The 26,533-nt window shown below is 46.6% G+C and overlaps 1 protein-coding gene across 2 annotated transcripts in view; it reads right to left on the bottom strand.

The window, feature by feature from the left end:
* The window catches only part of ABCC1 (ATP binding cassette subfamily C member 1 (ABCC1 blood group)), a 440,279-nt gene that overhangs the window by 11,095 nt on the left and 402,651 nt on the right, over positions 1-26,533 (bottom strand). For both annotated transcript variants that reach the window (XM_063934377.1, XM_063934378.1), the window contains 4 exons: positions 26,022-26,123; positions 10,048-10,194; positions 3,506-3,664; positions 2,772-2,938 (listed from right to left, as the gene is read on the bottom strand). In XM_063934377.1, the coding sequence (XP_063790447.1) occupies positions 2,772-2,938; positions 3,506-3,664; positions 10,048-10,194; positions 26,022-26,123 (575 nt within the window). The remainder of the gene's footprint in view (positions 1-2,771; positions 2,939-3,505; positions 3,665-10,047; positions 10,195-26,021; positions 26,124-26,533) is intronic.

Below are 26,533 nucleotides of genomic sequence, written 5' to 3'. Positions count from 1 at the left end.
TTCGCACGCAGCGGTTCATCACTGCGGTGCAAACGGGTGGGAACTGGCATGCGCAGCGGCTGCAATGCGCACGGGCGTTGTTGCAGCGTCCAGTATTAAAAAGAAAGTGATCGCTAGCACAATTGCAAGAAGATTGACAGCGGGGAGGCGTTCCGGGGCGTCTACTCACCATTTTCCTGGCGTAGAGATCCGAACGCAAGCATGTCCAGGCAGTTGGAGGGCGGATGTCTGATGTCAAATCTGGGACCTTCATCGCTGGATCCATCGCACAGGGCTGGTCTTGTTCAGCACAAAACTTTTTTAGCATAGCAGGGCTGCACAAGTGATCGCAGCCCTGCTATGCAAAAAAACACTCCCCCATAGGCGGCGTCTAGTTGATCGCACGAGCAGCAAAAAGTTGCTACGTGTGATCAACTCGGAATGACCCCCTATATACATATTATATAACCCTTTGTGGTATGCTGCTCTTCGTACTGCAGGTTTCACCTGCCACTGCAGGACACACTCCTTAGTGGAAATAGATACGCCCATGGGTGGTGCTAGACACGCCCCTTTGGCTGACCATGACACCCCCCCTCAACGGCGCTCCTTCAATCTCCCTGAAACTACTTTTCAAAAGTAGGCAAGTATGAGTAAGGATGCTCAGGTGCCTAACCTGAACAGGAAGAGTCTGAAAGAGATAGCGTAATCTTGGTAAAATATTCATTTTAATCGTTACAATTCTGCCTAACCATGAAATAATTAGGCCTCTCCATCGAAATATATCTAGCTTGATAGTCTTGAATAGAGGTACAAAATTGGCTGCGTACAGGGAGCTACAGTGATTTGTTATATGAATTCCCAAGTATTTAATTTTGGAAGCTCGCCATGTCATGTTATACTCGTGGCGTAATAGTTTTAAAATTAGCGGGGACAGATTAAGGGCCAGCGCCTCTGTTTTAGAGAGATTTATTTTATATCCAGAAAGAGCACCATACGTTTCCAGGGACCTAAAGAGTTTAGGGATAGAGGTAGTGGGGGATGGATGTTAAGGTAAGGAGGACGTCGTTCCGCAAATAGAGATATTTTATATTCATTCTTGTCGAGGAATACTCCGTTAATATCTTTGTCAAGGCGAATATGTGCGGCTAGAGGCTCAATAACCAGGGCAAAGATCAGGGGCGACAAAGGGCACCCCCTGTCTTGTGCCATTGATTATAGAGCGTGGAGAGGAAAGAATCCCATTCACAGAAATCCGAGCTGAGGGGGGAGGAATACAGGGCCTGGACGCCACAAAGAAAGCTACCCGTTAGACCGAAGACCTGCAGAGTATAATTCATAAAGGGCCAACTGATCCGGTCGAAGGCCTTCTCTGCGTCCAGGGACAACACTGTGACAGGAGTGCGAGAACTATTAAGAGAATGGATAAGACTGATTATTCGCCTAGTGTTGTCCCTGGCTTGGCGTCCAAGAATGAAGCCTACTTGATCATTGTGGATTAGTCCGGGTAAAACATTGTTTAAGCGATTCGCAAGGATCTTTGCGTATATCTTAATGTTAGTGTTCAAGAGTGATATGGGCCTGTAGTGAGCGCAGTCAGAAGGGTCCTTACCTCCTTGGGAATTACAATAATCCTGGCCTCTAAGGCTAATTTTGGAGACTGAACCCCCCAACATCACATTGTTGAACACCTCCAATAGATAAGAGGAAAGTATAGAGTTAAAGGTTTTGTAATAACTGGCAGTAAAGCGGTCCGGGCCGGGGGTTTTATTAGACTTAAGGTTCGTAATCACAGTGGAGATCTCTTGAACCAGGATTTTAGAACAGAGAGAGTCGAGGTCGGTGGAAGACAGTTTGGGGAGGTTGCAACAAGATAAAAAGTACTGTATAGCGTCAACAGCAGGAGGAGGGGTATTTCTAGAAGACGAGAGGTTGTACAGTTGTGCATAGAACTTCCGGAACTCCTCTGCAATATATGTGGGATCATGACCAGGCTTTCCCGATTGCGATTTGATCATTAAGACGTTGTTTTGCGAATGTTAAGCACGTAGTACCGATGCCAATAACCTATCGGCTTTAACGCTTTTTTCATAGAAGGATTGGTTGAGCCATCTAAGAGAGAATTCAGCGTTAGCTGTAAGTAAAAGGTTAATGTCCCCCCTGATGGATTAGAATTGTTTAAATAACATTATTGCATAAAACAAACCTAGTAACCATAGGGAGTGCTAACTCTCTACAAAGTGGGACGCTTCTCATTTCCGCTGTAGTGGGTTAATATGATACAAAAGCCCTGATACTGCTCAGGTTCTCAGCCAGTCACTGTGGTTACTTGTTGTAGCTCAAACTCTTCAGGGACAGGACTCACTGCGGTCTCTAACTGGCCTCTGTCGTAGAATACGGTTTCTCAAACACAGGACTCTCCAAACTGTTTTGCTGGCAAGATCCAGATTCCGCGTGTTCTACTCCAGTTGGTTCTCTGTCTTGGACCCCTTGCAGTATACACCAAAGTTCCCCCCACTGAGCTACCTTAAGAGCTCCTTACTGAGCTGCCACTGAGTGTGGTTACACACCTTTTCTTCCTAGGAGATGATGCTATTGCTAACTGTAAACGTTTCACAATACATATCCAATATGGCATGAATACAATATTAATAGAAAGATAGGAGTATAGTACGGCCCGTATAATGAAAAAGAAACCATTTTTAAGTGGTGTATTAGTGTTTCCATAGGTTGGTTAAACATTACAAACCATAATTACATTTGTTACCACAAAGAAAGATTGTTCGTCTCACCTGAGATTTTCCCCACCCTCAGCACACTCATGGTTGAGCTTATCAGGAAGACCCGAAACAAAGTTTTTAAGATGAGCAAGCTCCAAAGCCGTCCATATGTCTTCATCGGTGTATTTTTCAAAAGGGTCAAGGTTCATTCTAAGTGATCCAGAAAACAAGACTGGGTCCTGCAGAAGAACAAAACATTACCCTGTTTCTTAGTCTGGGGAAAATATTAATGCCAAGAAATGCTGCAGAGAGTGCTGTAGTCCTAGATCAGTTAAGTTTCACAGCAGATTGAATATAAAATATTTTACTGATGCAGTGTGTATGTTCAAGCCTGATTACTTACAGACTAAAGCATGGAGCTTCAAATGAAATGTTAGTGTGTCAGAAACAATGTCACAATTACTTGAGCTTCCCAAGTACTGTACATATCAATGCACCATTTTTAAGAAGCCCAAAAAAATTTTTTCAATGAGAATGCACATAATATAACATTTATGAACAGAGTTCAGCGTGGTAAGATAAAATCAGAGTATTACTTATCTGTGGTGCAATGTTGTCCCATCTGATGGGTATGTCTGGGTAAGGACACCAGCTGGATCAGAAGAACCTGCACTAAAGGGAAGTAAAACTCTGTATTTTATCTTACCACACTGAGCTACTTTTTGGATGGAGTTCCTTTCTAAAAGAGCAAAAGCGTTACTCTTATGAATCAACAGATTGAAGGTTTGTCTAATGTGTAGTCATACCTGTGGAATAATAGTAATTTTAAATCGGAGGTCGTGCAGACCAATTTTTGCTATGTTGTGGCCATCAATGATTATTTCTCCTGCAGCAGCCTCATTTATACGAAATAGTCCAAGGGTAAGAGACGACTTTCCAGCTCCTGTTCTGCCAACAATACCAATCTTTACAGGAAGAGAACAAGTCAGAACAATTTAACATGCTGGCAATAAACATTCTTTAACCTTTTCAGCATGCAAGCTTGGTCCAGATACAATGAGAAATTTCCCTCCCCTAATTATCTAACTTGTATAGTTGCAGCAAGAGAAGGTGTGGCTGAGGGGGAACTTGGATTGTGCGAGCATCTGTAGCAGCACATGCGGCCTAATTCAGATCTGATCGCAGGAGCAAATTTGTTAGCTAATGGACAATATGTCGGACAACAGAAGCTTGGCCAAACTTGGATCTTTCAGAGATGTATATTAACTCAATATTAACGCTCATCTCCGATTGTCTGAGACCAGCGTACTGCACATGTGCAGATCTACGACTACAGGTGCAGCAGTGGATCACAAGAACTGACAGTGGGCATCTTTTGTGTACAAAGACGAAGCAGCTGTGCTAACTGCATTCATCTCTGAATCAGGCCTAATGATCCTAAGCATACTAGCAAGAGAATTTATGTTCTTACCTTGTTAAATCCTTGTTTTTTTTAGAGTCTATAAGGCGCACAGGGAACACTGGGTACAGCCTTGAGAGGAGAGAGAGTCTGAGCACCAAATAGTTACCCATTATTTCCCAACAGCTCCAGACTCCCTCTCCACCGGCCAGCCAGTTACGTTAGCAAGCCCATGGCAGGAGCAAGAGAAGGAAGACCAGCATACATGCAAACACACTCACAGGAAAGGTGTTCAGAGAACCGGTACTATAGGAACTATACACCGCAATCAGGAGAGTGAGGGTGGGCGCCCTGTGCCCCCTATGGACTTGAAAAAAAAAAGGATTTAAACACTAGGGAGCACATGGAACACTGGGGCTCCTAAAGCTGTCCCCTAATGGATGGGTATGTCTTGAAGCTGCACTGAGAAATTTACACCAGTAGGCTGCGCCTGACCATGCAAAAGTTGTCAAACACATAAAAATGAAGAAAACTGTGAGCAGAGGACATGTCCGCTTTACAAAGCTGTTCTGCAGAAGCACGATGCTGAGCTGCCCAAGAAGCCCGCACTGACCAGGTGGAATGATCTGTCAGCTCAGGGGCAGGAAGAATCTCCGTAGAGTAAACATGGCGGATAGACAAATGGAGCCACCTCATCAAAGTCTGTTTCGCTAGACCTGCTTGTGAACATCATACAAGACAAAGAAGGAATCGAACCTGCAGACTTACCTCGTCCTGACAACGAAAGTTCAGAGAGCCCTCAACACATCAAGAGAGACTCCCTCCCATGAAGTGTTCAGCGCATATAAGAGAAACCACTTTCTCTTGGCTGATACGAAACTGAAACACGACCTTGGGTAAAAAAACAACAAGTATGTCCTTAAGGAATGCCAGATCTGCATGGGAAGGCGCCAAGGGAAGGCGCGCAAGTCGGACAACCTCCAAGCCAACTCACTGACTTCCATGCAGGCCAACAATTGTCCATTGTATACAGGGGATCAAAGGGAGTGGACTGGAGAGCCCTAAGAACCAAAAACAGGTCTCATGGAGCAATCGAAGGGACAAATGGTGGATGGACGTGTGGGACACCATGAAAAAAAGAGAAAACTTGTTTGTCCGGGAAGAGAGCAAATTTAGCACTGAAAAATGACAGACTGGACAGAGACCTGTACCTACAAGGATGAAAGCAGAAGACCAATTCTAAACTCGCCTGTATAAAGGGAAAGATTCGAGAGAGCTGGAGTTACATGGGGTTGAAAGCTGTGGCGGAACAGCGCAAAGAATGCCTAACCACCACTGAGATAAAGACTCGCCAAATATGACTTTTGAACATCGAGCATGGTACGAATGGCCCTCCTGGAAAAACCCTTTACTATCAAGATGGATGTCTCAAAAGCACCCGACAAAGCGTGGCGGGCCAGATCTGGATGGAAGCACTGCCCTTAAGATAGAAGATCCAGCAGCAGAGGAGCGTCACGGGAGAGGTTTAGAAGACCTGCCCACCACGGCAGCTGTGGCTAGATCAAATCCACGAGGAACACTCTGCATAACTCCAATGCCAACGTGCGATAAACGCCGGGAATCGGAGGAAAATGTATATGAGCGGGAACATCCTCTGTATCGATAGCGCGTCCACCAGGAGAGCTTGAAGATCTCAGGCACAGAAATAGTGTCTCAGCAGCCAGCGGCTGAGACACCATCCTGTGACCAAGATAATGTCTGACAAAAACCCCATTGATAACTAGGAGCTGAAAGGAGAGCGCCAGAAGATGACACTTTAACCCACAGAGGACACAAACGACCTTCTCCAAGGCCCTGTAACTGTGAGTACCGTCTTTATGGATCATGAATGCGAGGTATGTCACACTATAGCTGGATGGGACGCCGCCAGAAGAGTAGCAGAGCCAGGAGTAATTGAGCAAGACCCAGGGGTCCAAAGGTCACTTGGAAGTCTAGAACATGGAGTGGTAACTGGCCTTTCTGAGCCGAACATTGACCCTCTAAAGGCCGATGACTGATTACTGCCTTGCCACCTGCGAAGACCTGCGTCGATCGTGAGGAGGACCTCATACCTGATTCCCTATTTAAGTGGAACCTCTTGGAGCCACCTCAGGAGGGAGCAAAGAATTTCCAGAGGGAAGAGGAGTGTCCTTGTTTGCAGTAGGGATCTGCTCCACCAAACCAAAACTTCCATCTGAAGAGATCGGGAGTGAAACGGAGCATACACCACCAGGTCGAAGGTGGAACTAGAGAACTATATTATAAGAGCGTACTGACCTCTGCAGTGATGCCAGAATAGACAAATTTTAGTCAGCAAGAGCCAAGTCTGTCCACCGGGAGGAACACCTTAAAAAACCAGGAATCTTGCAAGGGGTCCAATATAACATAAGAGACTCCATGGGGAAACTGGGAATCCACAGGCACACAGGCCATCAGAATGAGGATGGCTGGAATGAGCCATCTTGATCCTAAATGAGGACGAAGTTGGCATAGAAACCTGAATGAAGATCCTGGAGGCCAAAAGGGAGAAAATGACTCCCAGAGAGCACCCGCTGTTCCTGGAAGAGCTGGAAAGCTGGTGGCCAGGAGTGGTGGACGCCCTGAAACCAGCGTGAATTCAAGGAAAACATACCTCTGACCCAGTCATCTGTCATGGTTCCTATCCACACCTTGTAAACATAGCGGAAGCAAGTCTGCCAAGCTGGAGTCCCCCTGGTCTGGAGGCCCGTGTCCTGATGTGGTACGCCTGTCTGATGGACCAAGGCTCCCGACCTCGGGCCCTAGTGGAGAAAGGAAGCGAGATAAAGCAATTAAACTCATTCATAAAGGACTTTGTCTAAACTGTGGGGGGAGCCTCAAAAGGGAGGAAAGCCATCCTGGGCATCACTGTAGCAAGCAACCTGAATAAGGGAGCCCAAGCCTACTTAGAACCCATGTCAGCGCACCCGGAACGTAGTCCGTGGACCTTGCCTGGCCACAACAGCAGACGCCGACACCCAAGAGGTGAGGCATGAGGCAATGGTCGTTCCTCAGTTTAGGTATGGGCCACTAATGTGCCACACTAGAGAAAATAAACCCCTTTCTGTGTGTAGCAAAACTGAGGGCATCCTCTAGTGCACCTGCCAGATACTGACCCAGGCACAACACCATGCCCGTCAGTAGCCACCAACCTAGCTATCCAAGCAGACGCGAAGGCTGGTAGCGACAGAAAGGAGACTCTCACCTGGCCCACAGCTGCCCAGGCGGGGACTGAAGGTCAGCATCACGGTCTGCATCAAGGAGGGCTCAATCTCTGAGGGTATTGAGACATTAGCTTCCTGTTCCGGGACCAAAGCTACTCCATATTACCTGCAATAATGGGTAATTTTGGTTCCTGAGTGACAGTTGTGGCTGGGAACCTCACTCAGCGTAGCTGTAAAAAGCCAGGCACAGAGGCCTGTGACAGGGATTCCTTTGCCATCACGGTTCGGAATCTCAGGAGAAAGTGCATCCGTACAGATTCAACAGCTACAATATGGCTCAGTCACTGAGCACCAGCTTAGTACCAATACGACCTGGGTTTCACTCTCTGGCCTCACTTATTAAATTAAGCACACGGTGGGGGATGCCACTGCGTGCTTAATTTAATAAATGAGGCCATACAGTGAAACCAAGGTCGCATTGGTACTAAGCTGACGCTCAATGACTGAGCCATATTGTAGCACGGCTCCTTACATACCATGGACAAAAGATACCTGGAAGTGTGTCCACTATTTAATTAGCAGATATGAAACATATCCATAAATATAATATATTAGGAAAGATATAAACCATCTAACACATGAACATTCAATGCACTTTTTTTTTTTTTTTTTTAATAGGCAAATAGTGCTCAACAAACCAGCCCTGATAGAGCAGGAAGGAACTCAATGTATAACCTAACTGATTACAGCCAGTTTTACAGGGAAACAGGCCCAAACTGCTCTCTGGAGAAGGGCTGACGCAGGCATGTAAAATGGCTGCCCAGCATGTCTCTGTGGATGGCTTCTGGGAAAATATTAGTAACTACTGTATTTGGTGTAGAGATGGCTACTGAGTTGCTGTCTCAACGAGTCGAATTATTAAAAAGTTGGAATGATTTGAGTCACTCACAGTTTTGTGTGTTGAGACTGCCCCCAGTAGCCTCTCTAAGTCAGTCACAGTGATTGGGTGGCAGCACTCCTGGGTGACACCCACTGGAAGGGAGCAGTGTGATGCTGCTCAGTGTTAGGGCTGCTGCTGTGCCTGACTTCCTGTGACACTGAGTTGAGACAGTGAACAACTCAGTGGAGACTCATAGGATTCATCAATGATTCATCCAGTGCAGCTGAATAGCAGAGGTATGAGTCACTGACTGACGGCGAGACGGTGCTCACTCAGTGGAGATGGATCAGATTCATTACGGATACATTCAGTGCAGCTGAATAGCTGACCCACTCCCAGATGTCTGAGTCAGGTGTGGATCATTGGGTCGACCCTGTGCAGGTCGACAGTCACTAGGTCGACCACTGAAGGTCGATAGCGTAAAATCGACACTGACTGAAAGCCGATACATGACTAGGTCGACATGTATGTAAGGGTTTGACCTGAATTTCCATCTGGGACCACCAACAATTGAAACGTATTCGCTTCGGGTGCGGTGTCTCCCTACGCTCACCACAAGGTTTCTAACCAACGCTATACTCACTTCGATAGAGAAGGAATGAAAAAGTCCTGAACCCCCCCCAAACAACTGTGTCGACCTAATGACCATGTCGAACTATGCATGTGTCGACCTGCTCACTGTCGACCTTCAGTGGTCGACCTAATGACTGTCAACCTAGACAGGGTCGAAATAAAGACCGGATACTGTCTGAGTCACTCTCTCCACGAGTCCCAGCACTGCCAGCAGTCTCTGCACTCACTGCATGTACACAGTCTGCAATGCATTACAAAAGAGCCATGTGCCGAGACACTACACTGAGCTGAGTCATGTGTCTCAACTCAATGCAATGCATCTCTTTGCCCATGACTAATTTGGTGCCCAGACTCTCCTCTCCAGGCTACACCCCAGTGTTCCCTGAGCCCCCTAGTGGATAGAAGAAGAAACTCTAATTTGATGAAAAAGAAATATGGGGAGGGGGATATCAAGGTTTCTGAATAGCCATCTCAAAGACCACATCTCAGCCATATTAAGAGTCTGTGGTGGGACTTAACTGTCCAATGGCATTCATCTACGCACAACTCTCAGTGAGCTAAAACAGTGTTACGGAGGTGGGCCTACAAGCTACCGAATCATGGGGTGCACTGTTATATATCACATGGCTTTATGACCGCTTTCTTTCTGAATAAATAAAGTCTGCAAAATGTGTTTTTGTCATATGATATAAGAGGTGACTTTTTTTTTTTTTTTCAAAGTGGGTATTTTATTTCTCACAACAATATACATGTTATGCATGGCCACTTTACATACAAAGGTTTCGTACACAAGGTGCAGTTAGGGACTTTGGGGGTTATTGAGGTTTGTCAGCAAACCAAAAAAAGTTAGCAATTGGGCAAAACCATGTTGCACTGCAGGTGGGGAGGATGTCACATGTGCAGAGAGATTTAGATTTGGGTGGGTTATATGGTTTCTGTGTATGGTAATTACTGGCTACTTAATTTCTACACTGCAATTTAGATTTCAGTTTTAACACACCTCACCCAAATCTAACTCTCTCTGCAAATGTTACATCTGCCCCACCTGCAGTGCAAAATGGTTTTGCCCAATTGCTAATGTTTTTGGTTTGCTAACAAACCTGAATAAAGACGCTTTGTAACCTACAGCATGCTTCGCCCATACTAGTCTATTAGGAGAGCACCAGTTTAACATACTGTAGGTGTTTGGTGGATGTCAGTGCCTTCTCTATTTACCTTTTCACCGCCTTGTACAGTAACATTAATGTTTTTCAAAGCCATGTCTAAATCCTCACGGTAGCGCAAGCAGAAATTTTGAAACTCAATTTTCCCTTCGTGTGGCCAGTTGCTTTCTGGTGCCGTCTGCTCAATAGTCCAGGGAGCCTAAGTAACATAATAAAATAAGTCATATAATGCAGAGCTGTGGACAAGGCGATATGCACCATAGTATATTAACTATACACCAACACAATATTCAATGTAGAGAACTTGAGATGCTAGTCAATTTTGATGCCCTTTTTCAACCACCCATAACTCATATCTCAGTTACTGCTTAGGTAGAGATCCATTACCAAAAGGGCACTAAAACATGCCTAGTTAAAATCATAGTTTAGGCCTGTGTTCTAAGTTGGAGATACAAGGGGAGATTTGTCAAGGCTTAGGGTGGGTACACACTAGAACTATCTCGGACAGATAGCTAGTTTTAGGGCATGTCGAAGCTATAGATTGTTCAGTGTGTATGCCTGATTTGTGCGCTCCTGCAATATCCTGCAGTCAGCTGTGCTTCAAGGCCAATCAGTAGATATTGTGTACAATGCCATGCTGCGTACAGCATGACATCGCGCAAGTGTATACACACTCCACTGTATTATGCAGGGTTACGTGGCTCATCAGATTGGCTTTCTACACTTCTTTCTAGTGTGTAGCCGGCCTTAGAGAGAGATAAATGGGATGTAGTGGGCAACCCGGCACTCAGGATGCCAGTGGAGGAAAAACCGGTGCTGGAATACAGACACCTGTGAGAATACAGATACCAGGATCCCGTCAGCCTACTTACGCAAGTATCAGGGGTGAGTAGGGTAAGGCTGTAGGGAGGGAGTGTTAGGCTGTGAGAAGCGAGGGTTAGGATGGGAGGGGGTGGTTCAGGGGAAGTAGGGGGCAGGGTTAGCATACTTCACTACAACTGCCGGGTTCATGGCTGTCGGGATGCCGAGGTCGGTATTCTGATCACCGGCATTCTCAGCGCCAGGATCCCATACACAACCCTGATAAAGTACCAAACAATCAGCTCCTAACTGACATTTTTATAAACATACCATATAAAATGACAAGCTAATTAGTCAGTAATTTTTTTCTTGTCACTTTATCTCTCTCAAAGCTTTGATAAATCTCACCTATAAAGAGGAAGCACTATAATAGAAATTCTAACGTTGTATCCACGCTGTAGGTAGTAACTTTTACTATGCACTGTAATATAGGTTATAGAGATGGAACCGCGCTCATCTGAGGCGGCTCCATCGCAGGTGAACATTCCCGGCGTGACTAGGTGATCCGTCCGCCTAATCATGCCGGGAGCGCATAGAGACGCTCTCCCATTCTATGAATGGAAGAGCGTCTCCGTCCGGGCGGAGATGCTCTCCCATTCTAGTAAATAGGAAGCGTCTCCATCACGGGCGCCCGGATGGAGACGCTGTAGTCGCTGAGCCAGCCCAGGCGGAGTCACGACTAGCATGGCTCCATGTGTACATGTAAGGCAAATCCTTCACTCCTCTGTTTTGTTATTTGTTCAGGGCATAGTTACACAAATAGTACTGGCCACACTACTAGTGTGTGCGGTCATAAAACTCCTGCACTGCTCATTAAGGATTCTACTGAAAAGTATACAATCATTGTCTGGTACATGGGAGACTGTAGAGGGCAGAGAACTGTCCATTTTAAGATAATGAAAGATGCCAAAAGTAAACAATCCATTTGGTATATTATGTCAACATTAATTAGGTCAACATAGTTGACAAGTCGACATATGCATTATGTTGATATTAACTTTGCTGACATTCAGCAAGTCAACACTGATGTAATACTGACATTGTTGAAATGTCGACAATCAGTTTTAAGTGCAATTCTATCCCTAACCCTAAAGATAACCCTAACCTTAACGGAATTGCAGACATTTCCAATGTCAACATTTTGCAGATGATGACATTGTGATCAGCGACTTTCTGACTGTATACGGTCCAATGTGGCCTGAGCCACAGGATCAAATATTGTGTGGCCTGCCTAAATCTGGGCATACACTATACAATTATCTCGCAGATGATCTGTGGTTGGAATGAAAACACTGGAAAATGGTTAAAACCTGTCGATTATACAAATCGGTTAAATCACGGACAGGTTTTGTCCATTTTCCAGTGTTTGGGAGCAAATTGTGGATTGTCAGTTGCTCTCATCCATTACCAGGTTTTCATTCCAATCACAGATTATCTGGCAGATAATTGTATATAGTGTATGCCCAGCTTAAGTCATTACCTGCTTAAAAGGAGTAACCTCACATACATTATTATGTAGTGTTAGCCAATGTCCTACTTACAGAATTGCCAATAAGCTGCATGTATAAAAATAAGATTTTAAACCTACCGGTAAATCTTTTTCTCCTAGTCCGTAGAGGATGCTGGGGACTCCGCAAGGACCATGGGGTATAGACGGGCTCCGCAGGAGACATGGGCACTCTAAAGACTTTAGGATAGAATGGGTGTGCACTGGCTCCTCCCTCTATGCCCCTCCTCCAGACCTCAGTTAGAGAAACTGTGCCCAGAGGAGACGGACAGTACGAGGAAAGGATTTTTGTTAATCTAATGGGAAGATTCATAACAGCCCACACCATCCACACCGTATAACCTGGAATATACGTAACCAGTTAACAGTATGAACAAAACAGTATCAGCCAACGACTGATCTTAACTGTAACATAACCCTTATGTAAGCAACAACTATATACAAGTCTTGCAGAATTTTGTCCACACTGGGACGGGCGCCCAGCATCCTCTACGGACTAGGAGAAAAAGATTTACAGGTAGGTTTAAAATCTTATTTTCTCTTACGTCCTAGAGGATGCTGGGGACTCTGCAAGGACCATGGGGATTATCCCAAAGCTCCAAACCGGGCGGGAGAGTGCGGATGACTCTGCAGCACCGATTGAGCAAACATGAGGTCCTCATCAGCCAGGGTATCAAACTTGTAGAATTTTGCAAAAGTGTTTGAACCCGACCATGTAGCCGCTCGGCAAAGCTGTAAAGCAGAGACGCCTCGGGCAGCCGCCCACGAAGAGCCCACCTTCCTAGTGGAATGGGCCTTTACCGAATTTGGTACCGGCAATCCAGCCGTAGAATGAGCCTGCCGAATCGTATTACAGATTCAGCGAGCAATAGTCTGCTTAGAAGCAGGAGCGCCAACCTTGTTGGCCGCATACAGGACAAACAGAACTTCTGTTTTCCTAATCCGAGCCGTCCTGGCTACGTACATTTTTAAGGCCCTGACTACACCAAGGGATTTGGAATCCTCCAAGTCTCCCGTAGCCACAGGCACCACAATAGGTTGGTTCATATGAAACGATGACACCACCGTAGGTAAAAATTGAAGACGAGTCCTCAACTCTGCTCTATCCTTATGGAAAATGAGATAAGGGCTCTTATGAGACAAGGCGGCCAATTCGGACACCCGCCTTGCAGATGCCAAGGCCAACAACATGACCACCCTCCAAGTGAGAAACTTTAATTCAACCGTTTGAAGAGGCTCAAACCAGTGAGATTTTAGGAACCGTAACACCCCGTTAAGTTCCCATGGTGCCAATGGGGGCACAAAAGGGGGCTGGATGTGTAGCACTCCCTTTACAAAAGTCTGGACTTCTGGGAGAGAAGCCAATTCTTTCTGGAAGAATATAGATAGGGCCGAAATCTGTACCTTAATGGAGCCTAACTTTAGGCCCATATCCACTCCTGTCTGTAGAAAGTGGAGAAATCGGCCCAGATGCAAATCTTCTGTAGGAGAAAAGAGATACTAAGAGAAGCGCTACCATTAAACAGCATTAATAAAATTTATTATTAAAAGATATAAAACTATCACAATTCAGTGAGTAAACCAAGTATCCTGTTATGTAGTTAATTCATATAATATGTATCAAACATTAGTGGCTAAAATAGTAACAATATATAAGACACATTGTAGAAACTCCCTGGGAGAAATATGACCACCTGTATTCCAGTTGAAAATGCAGTATTTATAATTGACTGATATTTCTTCTATTAAGCTCCATGCATGGGCTAATTAGTCATATAGATTCATTCAAGGTTTCCTTATATGTCCATCCACGTTTTAACGATATAAATGTGATATAGATGTAAATTGTCCACCATTTAGTGAAAAGCTTAAGTGCTCACAGTTTTTATCCAAATGAAATAAAAGGCTTTTACTGGGTAGCTTAAATGGACATGCTTCCATATAAATTGCAGTGACTTTTAAGCTAAAGCCGCTATTAGTACAGTCCCGTGCGTATAGCTTACCCAGGCCTTTCCACGGTGGGGAGATTAATCACTGTCTCCTTAATGGTAGTGGGCGCCGGCTGCCCACACTGCTGTGTGTCGACACCGAATAGCTGTTACTGGCACCAGGTGGAGATCGGACTCACAGGACAGTGTCAGAGCGCGGTTCTGTATACCAAGAGCCGTGCGCTCGTAGTTCGCATATAATGTTAGTGATTGATTTAATAACATCTCTCTCGCTCTGCTATGTCTTCTTTTTAACTATATGGTAATTATAAGATCTCATTTTTAAGATTAACTATTTCAAAAGCATGGTAATGATATGGCTATAAGACACTTATTATTATGTTATTTTATTTTTTGGTATATATAATTCTTAATTATATATATTATATTTTTTATATAAAATAAATATTTAGTAACTATATGTAGAGTCTCTCTGATTTTCTTACACATAATAGAAAGAAAAGGTAATTTAACCTTCGTTAGTGCTCTATATGGAGGACAAGTGATCAGACATGGATTGATATTTATTTGTCTTCCAATATAAGTAAAAGTTGGTTGGTCTGAATCTAGCGGACACAGTTTTCAATTAGCTGATTGACAATTGACATCTGCTGCAGCAATCAGAGAGCTCTGGGGTATAAAAATGCCCTACACCATGGAGGCGGTACTTCTGATGAAACAGCCCCTGTCTCGAGGCTGAGAAACGCGTCAAGCATCCGCCCGACGGTTTGGTCCGGTATCCTGGTATTATCTAATATCCAACACACAAGGAGTGTGTCCAGCGGCTCCCGCAAACGGAACTACGAGCGCACGGCTCTTGGTATACAGAGCCGCGCTCTGACACTGTCCTGTGAGTCCGATCTCCACCTGGTGCCAGTAACAGCTATTCGGTGTCGACACACAGCAGTGTGGGCAGCCGGCGCCCACTACCATTAAGGAGACAGTGATTAATCTCCCCACCGTGGAAAGGCCTGGGTAAGCTATACGCACGGGACTGTACTAATAGCGGCTTTAGCTTAAAAGTCACTGCAATTTATATGGAAGCATGTCCATTTAAGCTACCCAGTAAAAGCCTTTTATTTCATTTGGATAAAAACTGTGAGCACTTAAGCTTTTCACTAAATGGTGGACAATTTACATCTATATCACATTTATATCGTTAAAACGTGGATGGACACTTAAGGAAACCTTGAATGAATCTATATGACTAATTAGCCCATGCATGGAGCTTAATAGAAGAAATATCAGTCAATTATAAATACTGCATTTTCAACTGGAATACAGGTGGTCATATTTCTCCCAGGGAGTTTCTACAATGTGTCTTATATATTGTTACTATTTTAGCCACTAATGTTTGATACATATTATATGAATTAACTACATAACAGGATACTTGGTTTACTCACTGAATTGTGATAGTTTTATATCTTTTAATAATAAATTTTATTAATGCTGTTTAATGGTAGCGCTTCTCTTAGTATTTCTTTGTTCTGTAACTTTATTTGGTTGAGGATCAGCACCTCAACTTTGGGAAGCTGCAATCAGTAAAACAGTATTTATAATTCAGGTGTCATATAGCCATTATACTAGCGCCCACCCACCTTTCCTCTTCTGTAGGAGAATTCTTGGCTTCACACCAAGAAACATACTTCCTCCAGATACGGTGATCATGTTTCGCCGTCACCTCCTTCCTAGCCTTTATCAGAGTAGGGATGACTTCGTCCGGAATACCCTTCCCAGCTAGGATTCGGTGTTCAACCGCCATGCCGTCAAACGTAACCGCGGTAAGTCTTGGAAAACGCAGGGCCCCTGCTGCAACAGGTCCCCCCTGAGAGGAAGAGGCCAAGGATCTTCTGTGAGCAGTTCCTGAAGATCTGAATACCAGGCCCTTCGAGGCCAATCTGGAACAATGAGTATTGTCTGCACTCTTTTTCGTCTTTTGATTCTCAATATTTTTGAGATGAGAGGAAGAGGAGGGAACACATAGACCGACTGAAACACCCATTGTGTCACCAGGGCGTCCACCGCTACTGCCTGAGGGTCCCTTGACCTGGCACAATACCTCCGAAGCTTCCTGTTGAGGCGTAACGCCATCATGTCTACTTGAGAAAGTCCCCAAAGACTTGTTATTTCTGCAAAAACTTCTTGATGAAGTCCCCACCACCTGGATGGAGATCGTGTCTGCTGAGGAAATCTGCTTCCAAGTTGTCCACTCCCGGAATGAATACTGCTGACAGAGCGCTTACGTGATTTTCTGCCCAGCGCAAAATCCTGGTGGCTTCCGCCATTGCCACTCTGCTCCTTGTCCCTCTTTGGCGGTTTACATGAGCCACGGCTGTGACGTTGTCTGATTGAATCAGAACCGGTAGGTCGCGAAGAATATTCTCTGCTTGTCGTAGGCCGTTGTATATGGCCCTCAATTCCAGTATGTTGATGTGTAGACAAGCCTCCTGGCTTGACCACAGTCCCTGAAAATTCCTTCCTTGTGTGACTGCTCCCCATCCTCGGAGGCTCGCGTCCGTGGTCACCAGAACCCAGTCCTGAATGCCGAACCTGCAACCCTCAAAAAGGTGAGCACTCTGCAGCCACCACATGAGCGACACCCTGGCCCTGGGGGACAGGGTTATTTTCTGATGAATTTGAAGGTGGGACCCGGACCACTTGTCCAGAAGGTCCCACTGAAAAGTCCTCGCATTAAACCTGCCGAAGGGAATGGCCTCGTAGGCCGCCACCATTTTCCCCAGTACTCGAGTGCATTGATGGACTGACACTCTTTTCGGTTTTAACAGGTCTCTGACCATGTTCTGAAGTTCTTGGGCTTTTTCCATCGGGAGAAAAACCCTCTTTTGTTCTGTGTCCAGAATCATGCCTAAGAAAGACAGCCGAGTCGTTGGAACCAACTGTGACTTTGGTAGATTTAGAATCCAGCCATGTTGCTGTAGTACTCTCAGGGAGAGCGACACGATTTTCTGCAACCGTTCCTTTGATCTCGCTTTTATCAGGAGATCGTCCTAGTACGGGATAATTGTGACTCCTTGCCTGCGCAGGAGCACCACCATTTCCGCAAATACTTTGGTGAACACCCTCGGGGCCGTGGAAAGCCCAAATGGCAACGTCTGAAACTGGTAATGACAGTCCTGTACAGCGAATCTCAGGTATGCCTGATGAGGAGGATATATGGGTACTTGAAGGTATGCATCCTTTATGTCTAGTGACACCATAAAATCCCCCCCTTCCAGGCTGGAGATAACTGCCCTGAGCGATTCCATCTTGAACTTAAAACCTTTTTAAGTACAGGTTCAGGGATTTTAAATTTAGAAAGGGTCTGACCGAGCCATACGGTTTCGGGACCACAAATAGGGTTGAATAGTACCCTTTTCCCTTATGTATTAGGGGAACCTTGATCATCACTTGCTGTTGACACAGCTTTTGAATTGCAGCTAAAACTATCTCCCTTTCTGGGGGAGAAGCTGGTAAAACCGATTTGAAGAATCGGCGAGGAGGCACGTCTTCGAATTCCAGCTTGTAGCCTTGGGATACCATTTCCATCGCCCAAGGATCCACGTCAGACTGACCACAGACGTGGCTGAAGAGTCGAAGACCTGCCCCCACCGGTGCGGACTCCCTCAGTGGAGCCCCAGCGTCCTGCGGTGGATTTAGTAGAAGCCGGGGAGGACTTCTGTTCCTGGGAACTGGCCGTAGCAGGCATTCTATTCCCTCTACCCTCACCTCTGGCGAAAAAGTAAGAGCCCCGACCTCTTCTGGACTTATGCGACCGAAAGGACTGCATCTGATACTGTGGTGTTTTCTTATGCTGTGGGGGAACATAAGGCAAAAAAATAAGAATTTACTTACCGATAATTCTATTTCTCGTAGTCCGTAGTGGATGCTGGGGACTCCGTCAGGACCATGGGGAATAGCGGCTCCGCAGGAGACAGGGCACAAAAGTAAAAGCTTTAGGATCAGGTGGTGTGCACTGGCTCCTCCCCCTATGACCCTCCTCCAAGCCTCAGTTAGGATACTGTGCCCGGACGAGCGTACACAATAAGGAAGGATTTTGAATCCCGGGTAAGACTCATACCAGCCACACCAATCACACTGTACAACCTGTGATCTGAACCCAGTTAACAGCATGATAACAGCGGAGCCTCTGAAAAAATGGCTCACAACAATAATAACCCGATTTTTGTAACAATAACTATGTACAAGTATTGCAGACAATCCGCACTTGGGATGGGCGCCCAGCATCCACTACGGACTACGAGAAATAGAATTATCGGTAAGTAAATTCTTATTTTCTCTGACGTCCTAAGTGGATGCTGGGGACTCCGTCAGGACCATGGGGATTATACCAAAGCTCCCAAACGGGCGGGAGAGTGCGGATGACTCTGCAGCACCGAATGAGAGAACTCCAGGTCCTCCTCAGCCAGGGTATCAAATTTGTAGAATTTTTCAAACGTGTTTGCCCCTGACCAAGTAGCAGCTCGGCAAAGTTGTAAAGCCGAGACCCCTCGGGCAGCCGCCCAAGATGAGCCCACCTTCCTTGTGGAATGGGCATTTACATATTTTGGCTGTGGCAGGCCTGCCACAGAATGTGCAAGCTGAATTGTACTACACATCCAACCAGCAATCGTCTGCTTAGAAGCAAGAGCACCCAGTTTGTTGGGTGCATACAGGATAACAGCAAGTCAGTTTTCCTGACTCCAGCCGTCCTGGAAACCTATATTTTCAGGGCCCTGACAACATCTAGCAACTTGGAGTCCTCCAAGTCCCCAGTAGCCGCAGGTACCACAATAAGCTGGTTCAGGTGAAACGCTGACACCACCTTAGGGAGAAACTGGGGACGAGTCCGCAGCTCTGCCCTGTCCGAATGGACAATCAGATATGGGCTTTTGTGAGACAAAGCCGCCAATTCTGACACTCGCCTGGCCGAGGCCAGGGCCAACAGCATGGTCACTTTCCATGTGAGATATTTCAAATCCACAGATTTGAGCGGTTTAAACCAATGTGATTTGAGGAATCCCAGAACTACGTTGAGATCCCACAGTGCCACTGGAGGCACAAAAGGGGGTTGTATATGCAGTACTCCCTTGACAAACTTCTGGACTTCAGGAACTGAAGCCAATTCTTTCTGGAAGAAAATCGACAGGGCCGAAATTTGAACCTTAATGGACCCCAATTTGAGGCCCATAGACACTCCTGTTTGTAGGAAATGCAGGAATCGACCAAGTTGAAATTCCTCCGTGGGGGCCTTCCTGGCCTCACACCATGCAACATATTTTCGCCAAATGCGGTGATAATGTTGTGCGGTCACCTCCTTCCTGGCTCTGACCAGGGTAGGGATGACCTCTTCCGGAATGCCTTTTTCCCTTAGGATCCGGCGTTCAACCGCCATGCCGTCAAACGCAGCCGCGGTAAGTCTTGGAACAGACATGATCCTTGCTGAAGCAAGTCCCTTCTTAGTATCTCTTGAAGTTCCGGGTACCATCTTGGCCAATCCGGAGCCACGAGTATAGTTCTTACTCCTCTCCGTCTTATAATTCTCAGTACCTTGGGTATGAGAGGCAGAGGAGGGAACACATACACCGACTGGTACGCCCACGGTGTTACCAGAGCGTCCCAGCTATTGCCTGAGGGTCTCTTGACCTGGCGCAATACCTGTCCAGTTTTTTGTTCAGACAAGACGCCATCATGTCCACCTTTGGTCTTTCCCAACGGTTCACAATCATGTGGAAGACTTCCAGATGAAGTCCCCACTCTCCCGGGTGGAGGTCGTTCCTGCTGAGGAAGTCTGCTTCCCAGTTGTCCACTCCCGGAATGAACACCGCTGACAGTGTTATCACATGATTTTTCGCCCAGCGAAGAATCCTTGCTGCCATTGCCCTCCTGCTTCTTGTGCCGCCCTGTCTGTTTACGTGGGCGACTGCCGTGATGTTGTCCGACTGGATCAGCACCGGTTGACTTTGAAGCAGAGGTCTTCCTAGGCTCAGAGCATTGTAAATTGCCCTTAGCTCCAGTATATTTATGTGGAGAGAAGTCTCCAGACTTGACCACACTCCTTGGAAATTTCTTCCCTGTGTGACTGCTCCCCAGCCTCTCAGGCTGGCATCCGTGGTCACCAGAACCCAGTCCTGAATGCCGAATGTGCTGCCCTCTAGTAGATGAGCACTCTGCAGCCACCACAGAAGAGACACCCTTGTCCTTGGAGACAGGATTATCCGCTGATGCATCTGAAGATGCGATCCGGACCATTCGTCCAGCAGATCCCACTGAAAATTTCTTGCGTGAAATCTGCCGAATGGAATCGCTTCGTAAGAAGCCACCATTTTTCCCAGGACTCTTGTGCATTGATGCACTGACACTTGGCCTGGTTTTAGGAGGTTTGACTAGCTCGGATAACTCCCTGGCTTTCTCCTCCGGGAGAAACACCTTTTTCTGGACTGTGTCCAGAATCATCCCTAGGAACAGCAGACGTGTCGTCGGAAACAGCTGCGATTTTGGAATATTTAGAATCCACCCGTGCTGTCGTAGAACTACTTGAGATAGTGCTACTCCGACCTCCAACTGTTCTCTGGACCTTGCCCTTATCAGGAGATCGTCCAAGTAAGGGATAATTAAGACGCCTTTTCTTTGAAGAAGAATCATCATTTCGGCCATTACCTTGGTAAAGACCCGGGGTGCCGTGGACAATCCAAACGGCAGCGTCTGAAACTGATAGTGACAGTTCTGTACCACGAACCTGAGGTACCCTTGGTGAGAAGGGCAAATTGGGACATGGAGGTAAGCATCCTTGATGTCCAGGGACACCATAAAGTCCCCTTCTTCCTGGTTCGCTATCACTGCTCTGAGTGACTCCATCTTGATTTGAACCTTTGTATGTAAGTGTTCAAAGATTTCAGATTTAGAATAGGTCTCACCGAGCCGTCTGGCTTCAGTACCACAATATAGTGTGGAATAATACCCCTTTCCTTGTTTTAGGAGGGGTACTTTGATTATCACCTGCTGGGAATACAGCTTGTGAATTGTTTCCAATACTGACTCCCTGTCGGAGGGAGACGTTGGTAAAGCAGACTTCAGGAACCTGCGAGGTGGAGACGTCTCGAATTTCCAATCTGTACCCCTGGGATACTACTTGTAGGATCCAGGGGTCCACTTGCGAGTGAGCCCACTGCGCGCTGAAACTCTTGAGACGACCCCCCACAGCACCTGAGTCCGCTTGTACGGCCCCAGCGTCATGCTGAGGACTTGGCAGAAGCGGTGTTTTGCCCGCTTGCCCTTATGGGGACGAAAGGACTGAGGCTGAAAAGACGGTGTCTTTTTCTGCTGAGATGTGACTTGGGGTAAAAAAGGTGGATTTTCCAGCTGTTGCCGTGGCCACCAGGTCCGATGGACCGACCCCAAATAACTCCTCCCCTTTATACGGCAATACTTCCATGTGCCGTTTGGAATCTGCATCACCTGACCACTGTCGTGTCCATAAACATCTTCTGGCAGATATGGACATCGCACTTACTCTTGATGCCAGAGTGCAAATATCCCTCTGTGCATCTCGCATATATAGAAATGCATCCTTTAAATGCTCTATAGTCAATAAAATACTGTCCCTGTCAAGGGTATCAATATTTTCAGTCAGGGAATCCGACCAAGCCACCCCAGCGCTGCACATCCAGGCTGAGGCGATCGCAGTATAACACCAGTATGTGTGTATATACTTTTTAGGATATTTTCCAGCCTCCTATCAGCTGGCTCCTTGAGGGCGGCCGTATCTGGAGACGGTAACGCCACTTGTTTTGATAAGCGTGTGAGCGCCTTATCCACCCTAAGGGGTGTTTTCCAACGCGCCCTAACTTCTGGCGGGAAAGGGTATAACGCCAATAATTTTCTATCGGGGGAAACCCACGCATCATCACACACTTCATTTAATTTATCTGATTCAGGAAAAACTACAGGTAGTTTTTTCACACCCCACATAATACCCTTTTTTGTGGTACTTGTAGTATCAGAAATATGTAACACCTCCTTCATTGCCCTTAACATGTAACGTGTGGCCCTAATGGAAAATACGTTTGTTTCTTCACCGTCGACACTGGAGTCAGTGTCCGTGTCTGTGTCGACCGACTGAGGTAAATGGGCGTTTTAAAGCCCCTGACGGTGTTTGAGACGCCTGGACAGGTACTAATTGGTTTGCCGGCCGTCTCATGTCGTCAACCGACCTTGCAGCGTGTTGACATTATCACGTAATTCCCTAAATAAGCCATCCATTCCGGTGTCGACTCCCTAGAGAGTGACATCACCATTACAGGCAATTGCTCCGCCTCCTCACCAACATCGTCCTCATACATGTCGACACACACGTACCGACACACAGCACACACACAGGGAATGCTCTGATAGAGGACAGGACCCCACTAGCCCTTTGGGGAGACAGAGGGAGAGTTTGCCAGCACACACCAAAACGCTATAATTATACAGGGACAACCTTATATAAGTGTTTTCCCTTATAGCATCTTAATATATAATAATATCGCCAAATAAGTGCCCCCCCTCTCTGTTTTAACCCTGTTTCTGTAGTGCAGTGCAGGGGAGAGCCTGGGAGCCTTCCTAGCAGCGGAGCTGTGTAGGAAAATGGCGCTGTGTGCTGAGGAGAATAGGCCCCGCCCCCTTTTCGGCGGGCTTCTTCTCCCGTTTTTCTGACAACCTGGCAGGGGTTAAATACATCCATATAGCCCCAGAGGCTATATGTGATGTATTTTTAGCCAGCATAGGTACTTTCATTGCTGCCCAGGGCGCCCCCCCCAGCGCCCTGCACCCTCAGTGACCGTTGGTGTGAAGTGTGCTGAGAGCAATGGCGCACAGCTGCCGTGCTGTGCGCTACTTTAAGAAGACTGGGAAGTCTTCAGCCGCCGATTTCTGGACCTCTTCTCTCTTCAGCATCTGCAAGGGGGTCGGCGGCGCGGCTCCGGTGACCCATCCAGGCTGTACCTGTGATCGTCCCTCTGGAGCTAGTGTCCAGTAGCCTAAGAAGCCAATCCATCCTGCACGCAGGTGAGTTCACTTCTTCTCCCCTAAGTCCCTCGTTGCAGTGAGCCTGTTGCCAGCAGGACTCACTGAAAATAAAAAACCTAACAAATCTTTTACTCTAAGCAGCTCTTTAGGAGAGCCACCTAGATTGCACCCTTCTCGGCCGGGCACAAAAACCTAACTGAGGCTTGGAGGAGGGTCATAGGGGGAGGAGCCAGTGCACACCACCTGATCCTAAAGCTTTTACTTTTGTGCCCTGTCTCCTGCGGAGCCGCTATTCCCCATGGTCCTGACGGAGTCCCCAGCATCCACTTAGGACGTCAGAGAAAGTAGATTTACCCACGGTAGCTGTGGAAACCAGGTCCGCGAGACCTTCCCCAAATACAACCTCACCCTTGTAAGGTAAAACTTCCATATGCCTCTTTGAGTCGGCATCACCTGTCCATTGGCGGGTCCACAGTGCTCGCCTAGCCGAGATCGCCATGGCATTGGCCCTTGAACCTAGTAGCCCGACGTCTCTCTGAGCGTCTCTCATATATAATACTGCGTCTTTGATGTGACCTAAGGTCAACAAAATGGTATCCCTCTCTAGGGTATCTACCGCGCTACAAACCCAAGCCGATGCTATTGCCGGTCTGAGCAAAGCACCCGTATGTGTATTGGAGACGGTAGCACCACCTTCTTGGATAAGCGCGTTAAAGCCTTGTCCACCCTGGGCGAGGATTCCCACCGTACCCTGTCCTGTGCAGGGAAAGGATACGCCATAAGAATTCTTTTGGGAATTTGCAGTCTATTGTCTGGAGTTTCCCAAGCTTTTTCCAATAATGCATTCAGCTCATGAGATGGGGGAAATGTTACCTCAGGTTTCTTTTCCTTAAACATGTGTACCCTCGTGTCAGGGACAGAGGGGTCATCTGTGATATGCAAAACATCTTTTATTGCAATAATCATATAATGAATACTTTTGGCCACCCTTGGGTGTAACCTCGCACCATCGTAGTCGACACTGGAGTCTTAATTCGTGTCAGTATCAGTGTCTGCTATTTGGGATAGGGGACGTTTTTGAGACCCTGAAGGGCCCTGTGACCCAGTTAAAGCCATGGATTGACTCCCTGCTTTTTCCCTGGACTCTGCTTTGTCCAATCTATTATGTAATAAAGTCACATTTGCATTTAAAACATTCCACATGTACAACCAATCAGGTGTCGGCGTTGCCGACGGAGACACCACAATCATCTGCTCCACCTCCTCCTTAGATGAGCCTTCCGCTTCAGACATGCCGACACACACGTACCGACACCCCCACACACTCAGGGATATATCTACATGGAGACAGTTCCCCCAATAAGGCCTTTTGGAGAGACAGAGAGAGAGTATGCCAGCACACACCCAGCGCCACCGGACTGGAATAAAATCCCAGTAGTACAGCGCTTATATAGTAATATATAGTAATATATATAGTAATATATATAGTAATATATATATATATATATATATATAAAAATACACATCACTGCGCCAAATACATGTCCCCCCCCCCCTTCTTTTATGCCCTCTGTAACCGTGTTCAGCAGGGGAGAGTTCGGGGAGCCAGCTCCTGCAGTGTGCTGTGGAGAAAATGGCGCTGGTTAGAGCTGGAAGGATCAAGCCCCGCCCCCTCACCGACGGGCTTCGGTCCCGATCAAATTATTTATACTGGCGGGGGTTTATTAATATACTGCCTCTGCAGTATCTATTTTATATGCCAGTGTCCCTTGAGGTTAATAATGCCGCCCAGGGCGCCCCCCCCTGCGCCCTGCACCCGTACAGTGCCTGTTGTGTGTGATCTGTGTGGGAGCAATGGCGCGCAGCGTTACCGCTGCTCGTTACCTCAGTGAAGATCATGAAGTCTTCCACCGCCTTTGAAGTCTTCTTTCTTCTCATACTCACCCGGCTTCTATCTTCCGGCTCTGTGAGGAGGACGGCGGCACGGCTCCGGGACGAACGGCGAGGGTGAGACCTGCGTTCCGACTCCCTCTGGAGCTAATGGTGTCCAGTAGCCTAAGAAGCAGAGCCTATCATTTAAGTAGGTCTGCTTCTCTACCCTCAGTCCCACGATGCAGGGAGCCTGTTGCCAGCAGTGCTCCCTGAAAATAAAAAAATCTAACAAAAGTCTTTTTCAGAGAAACTCAGGAGAGCTCCCCTGCAGTGCATCCAGTCGCCTCTGGGCACAGGATCTAACTGAGGTCTGGAGGAGGGGCATAGAGGGAGGAGCCAGTGCACACCCATTCTATCCTAAAGTCTTTAGAGTGCCCATGTCTCCTGCGGAGCCCGTCTATACCCCATGGTCCTTGCGGAGTCCCCAGCATCCTCTAGGACGTAAGAGAAAACTTTATTTCCTTTAACCAGTGTGACGGTATTTCTTCCTATTACACTCTGCAGGCACTTCACCTTCCATTACGAGAGCACGTCAACATGTTAGCAGTAGTCATTTCAACAATGTTCACATAACTGTCAACACTGGGACATACTGACTGCATCATAAAACAACTGCAGAAACCAGACTGATTTGAGAACGGTTATGCGAAAGGTATGTGTAAGAAAAAAAATGAAATTGACAGATGTAACCACTAACAGACAGACACTTCAGAAGAACAGACTTGAGCGTACCTCCTGCTCCAGATCTGAGTATTCCTTTACTCGCTCCACTGCCACAATATTGGTCTCCAGTTCAGAAGACATCCTTACCAGCCAGTTCAGGTATGTTGTCACCTATCAAGAACAATGATAAAAGGTTACCTTAAAGACTTTATACAATTGCATAATTCATAGCCATTACGTTTTTCAGCAATTTGTAATACAGTATCTCTTCTGTGGTATTGGACCAGAGGGGCTGGCCATCCCTCCCCGCGCCCATCAATGTATCAATGAGGCTTTGGCGTCCATCACACTGTTACCTGTTCACTGGTTGTCCTACAATGGACTACTATTGGTAGGTAGTTAACCACCACATACTGGGAACACCCCATAAAACCTGCCATTTTGGGATGCCTTCTAGCCATCACAATTCAGCAATGGTCATCGCTCAAATCTTTATATTTGCCCATTTTCCATGCTTCCAACACTTTTTTTTTCTTTTTAACTTCCAATAAGCCAACTGCAAGAAGTGACTGCTAATTTGC

The sequence above is a fragment of the Pseudophryne corroboree genome, chromosome 7 (assembly GCF_028390025.1).
Source record: "Pseudophryne corroboree isolate aPseCor3 chromosome 7, aPseCor3.hap2, whole genome shotgun sequence".
Classification (NCBI taxonomy): domain Eukaryota; kingdom Metazoa; phylum Chordata; class Amphibia; order Anura; family Myobatrachidae; genus Pseudophryne; species Pseudophryne corroboree.
The sequence above is the reverse complement of the archived record's forward strand: the minus strand, read 5'-3'. Positions and strand labels throughout refer to the sequence as shown.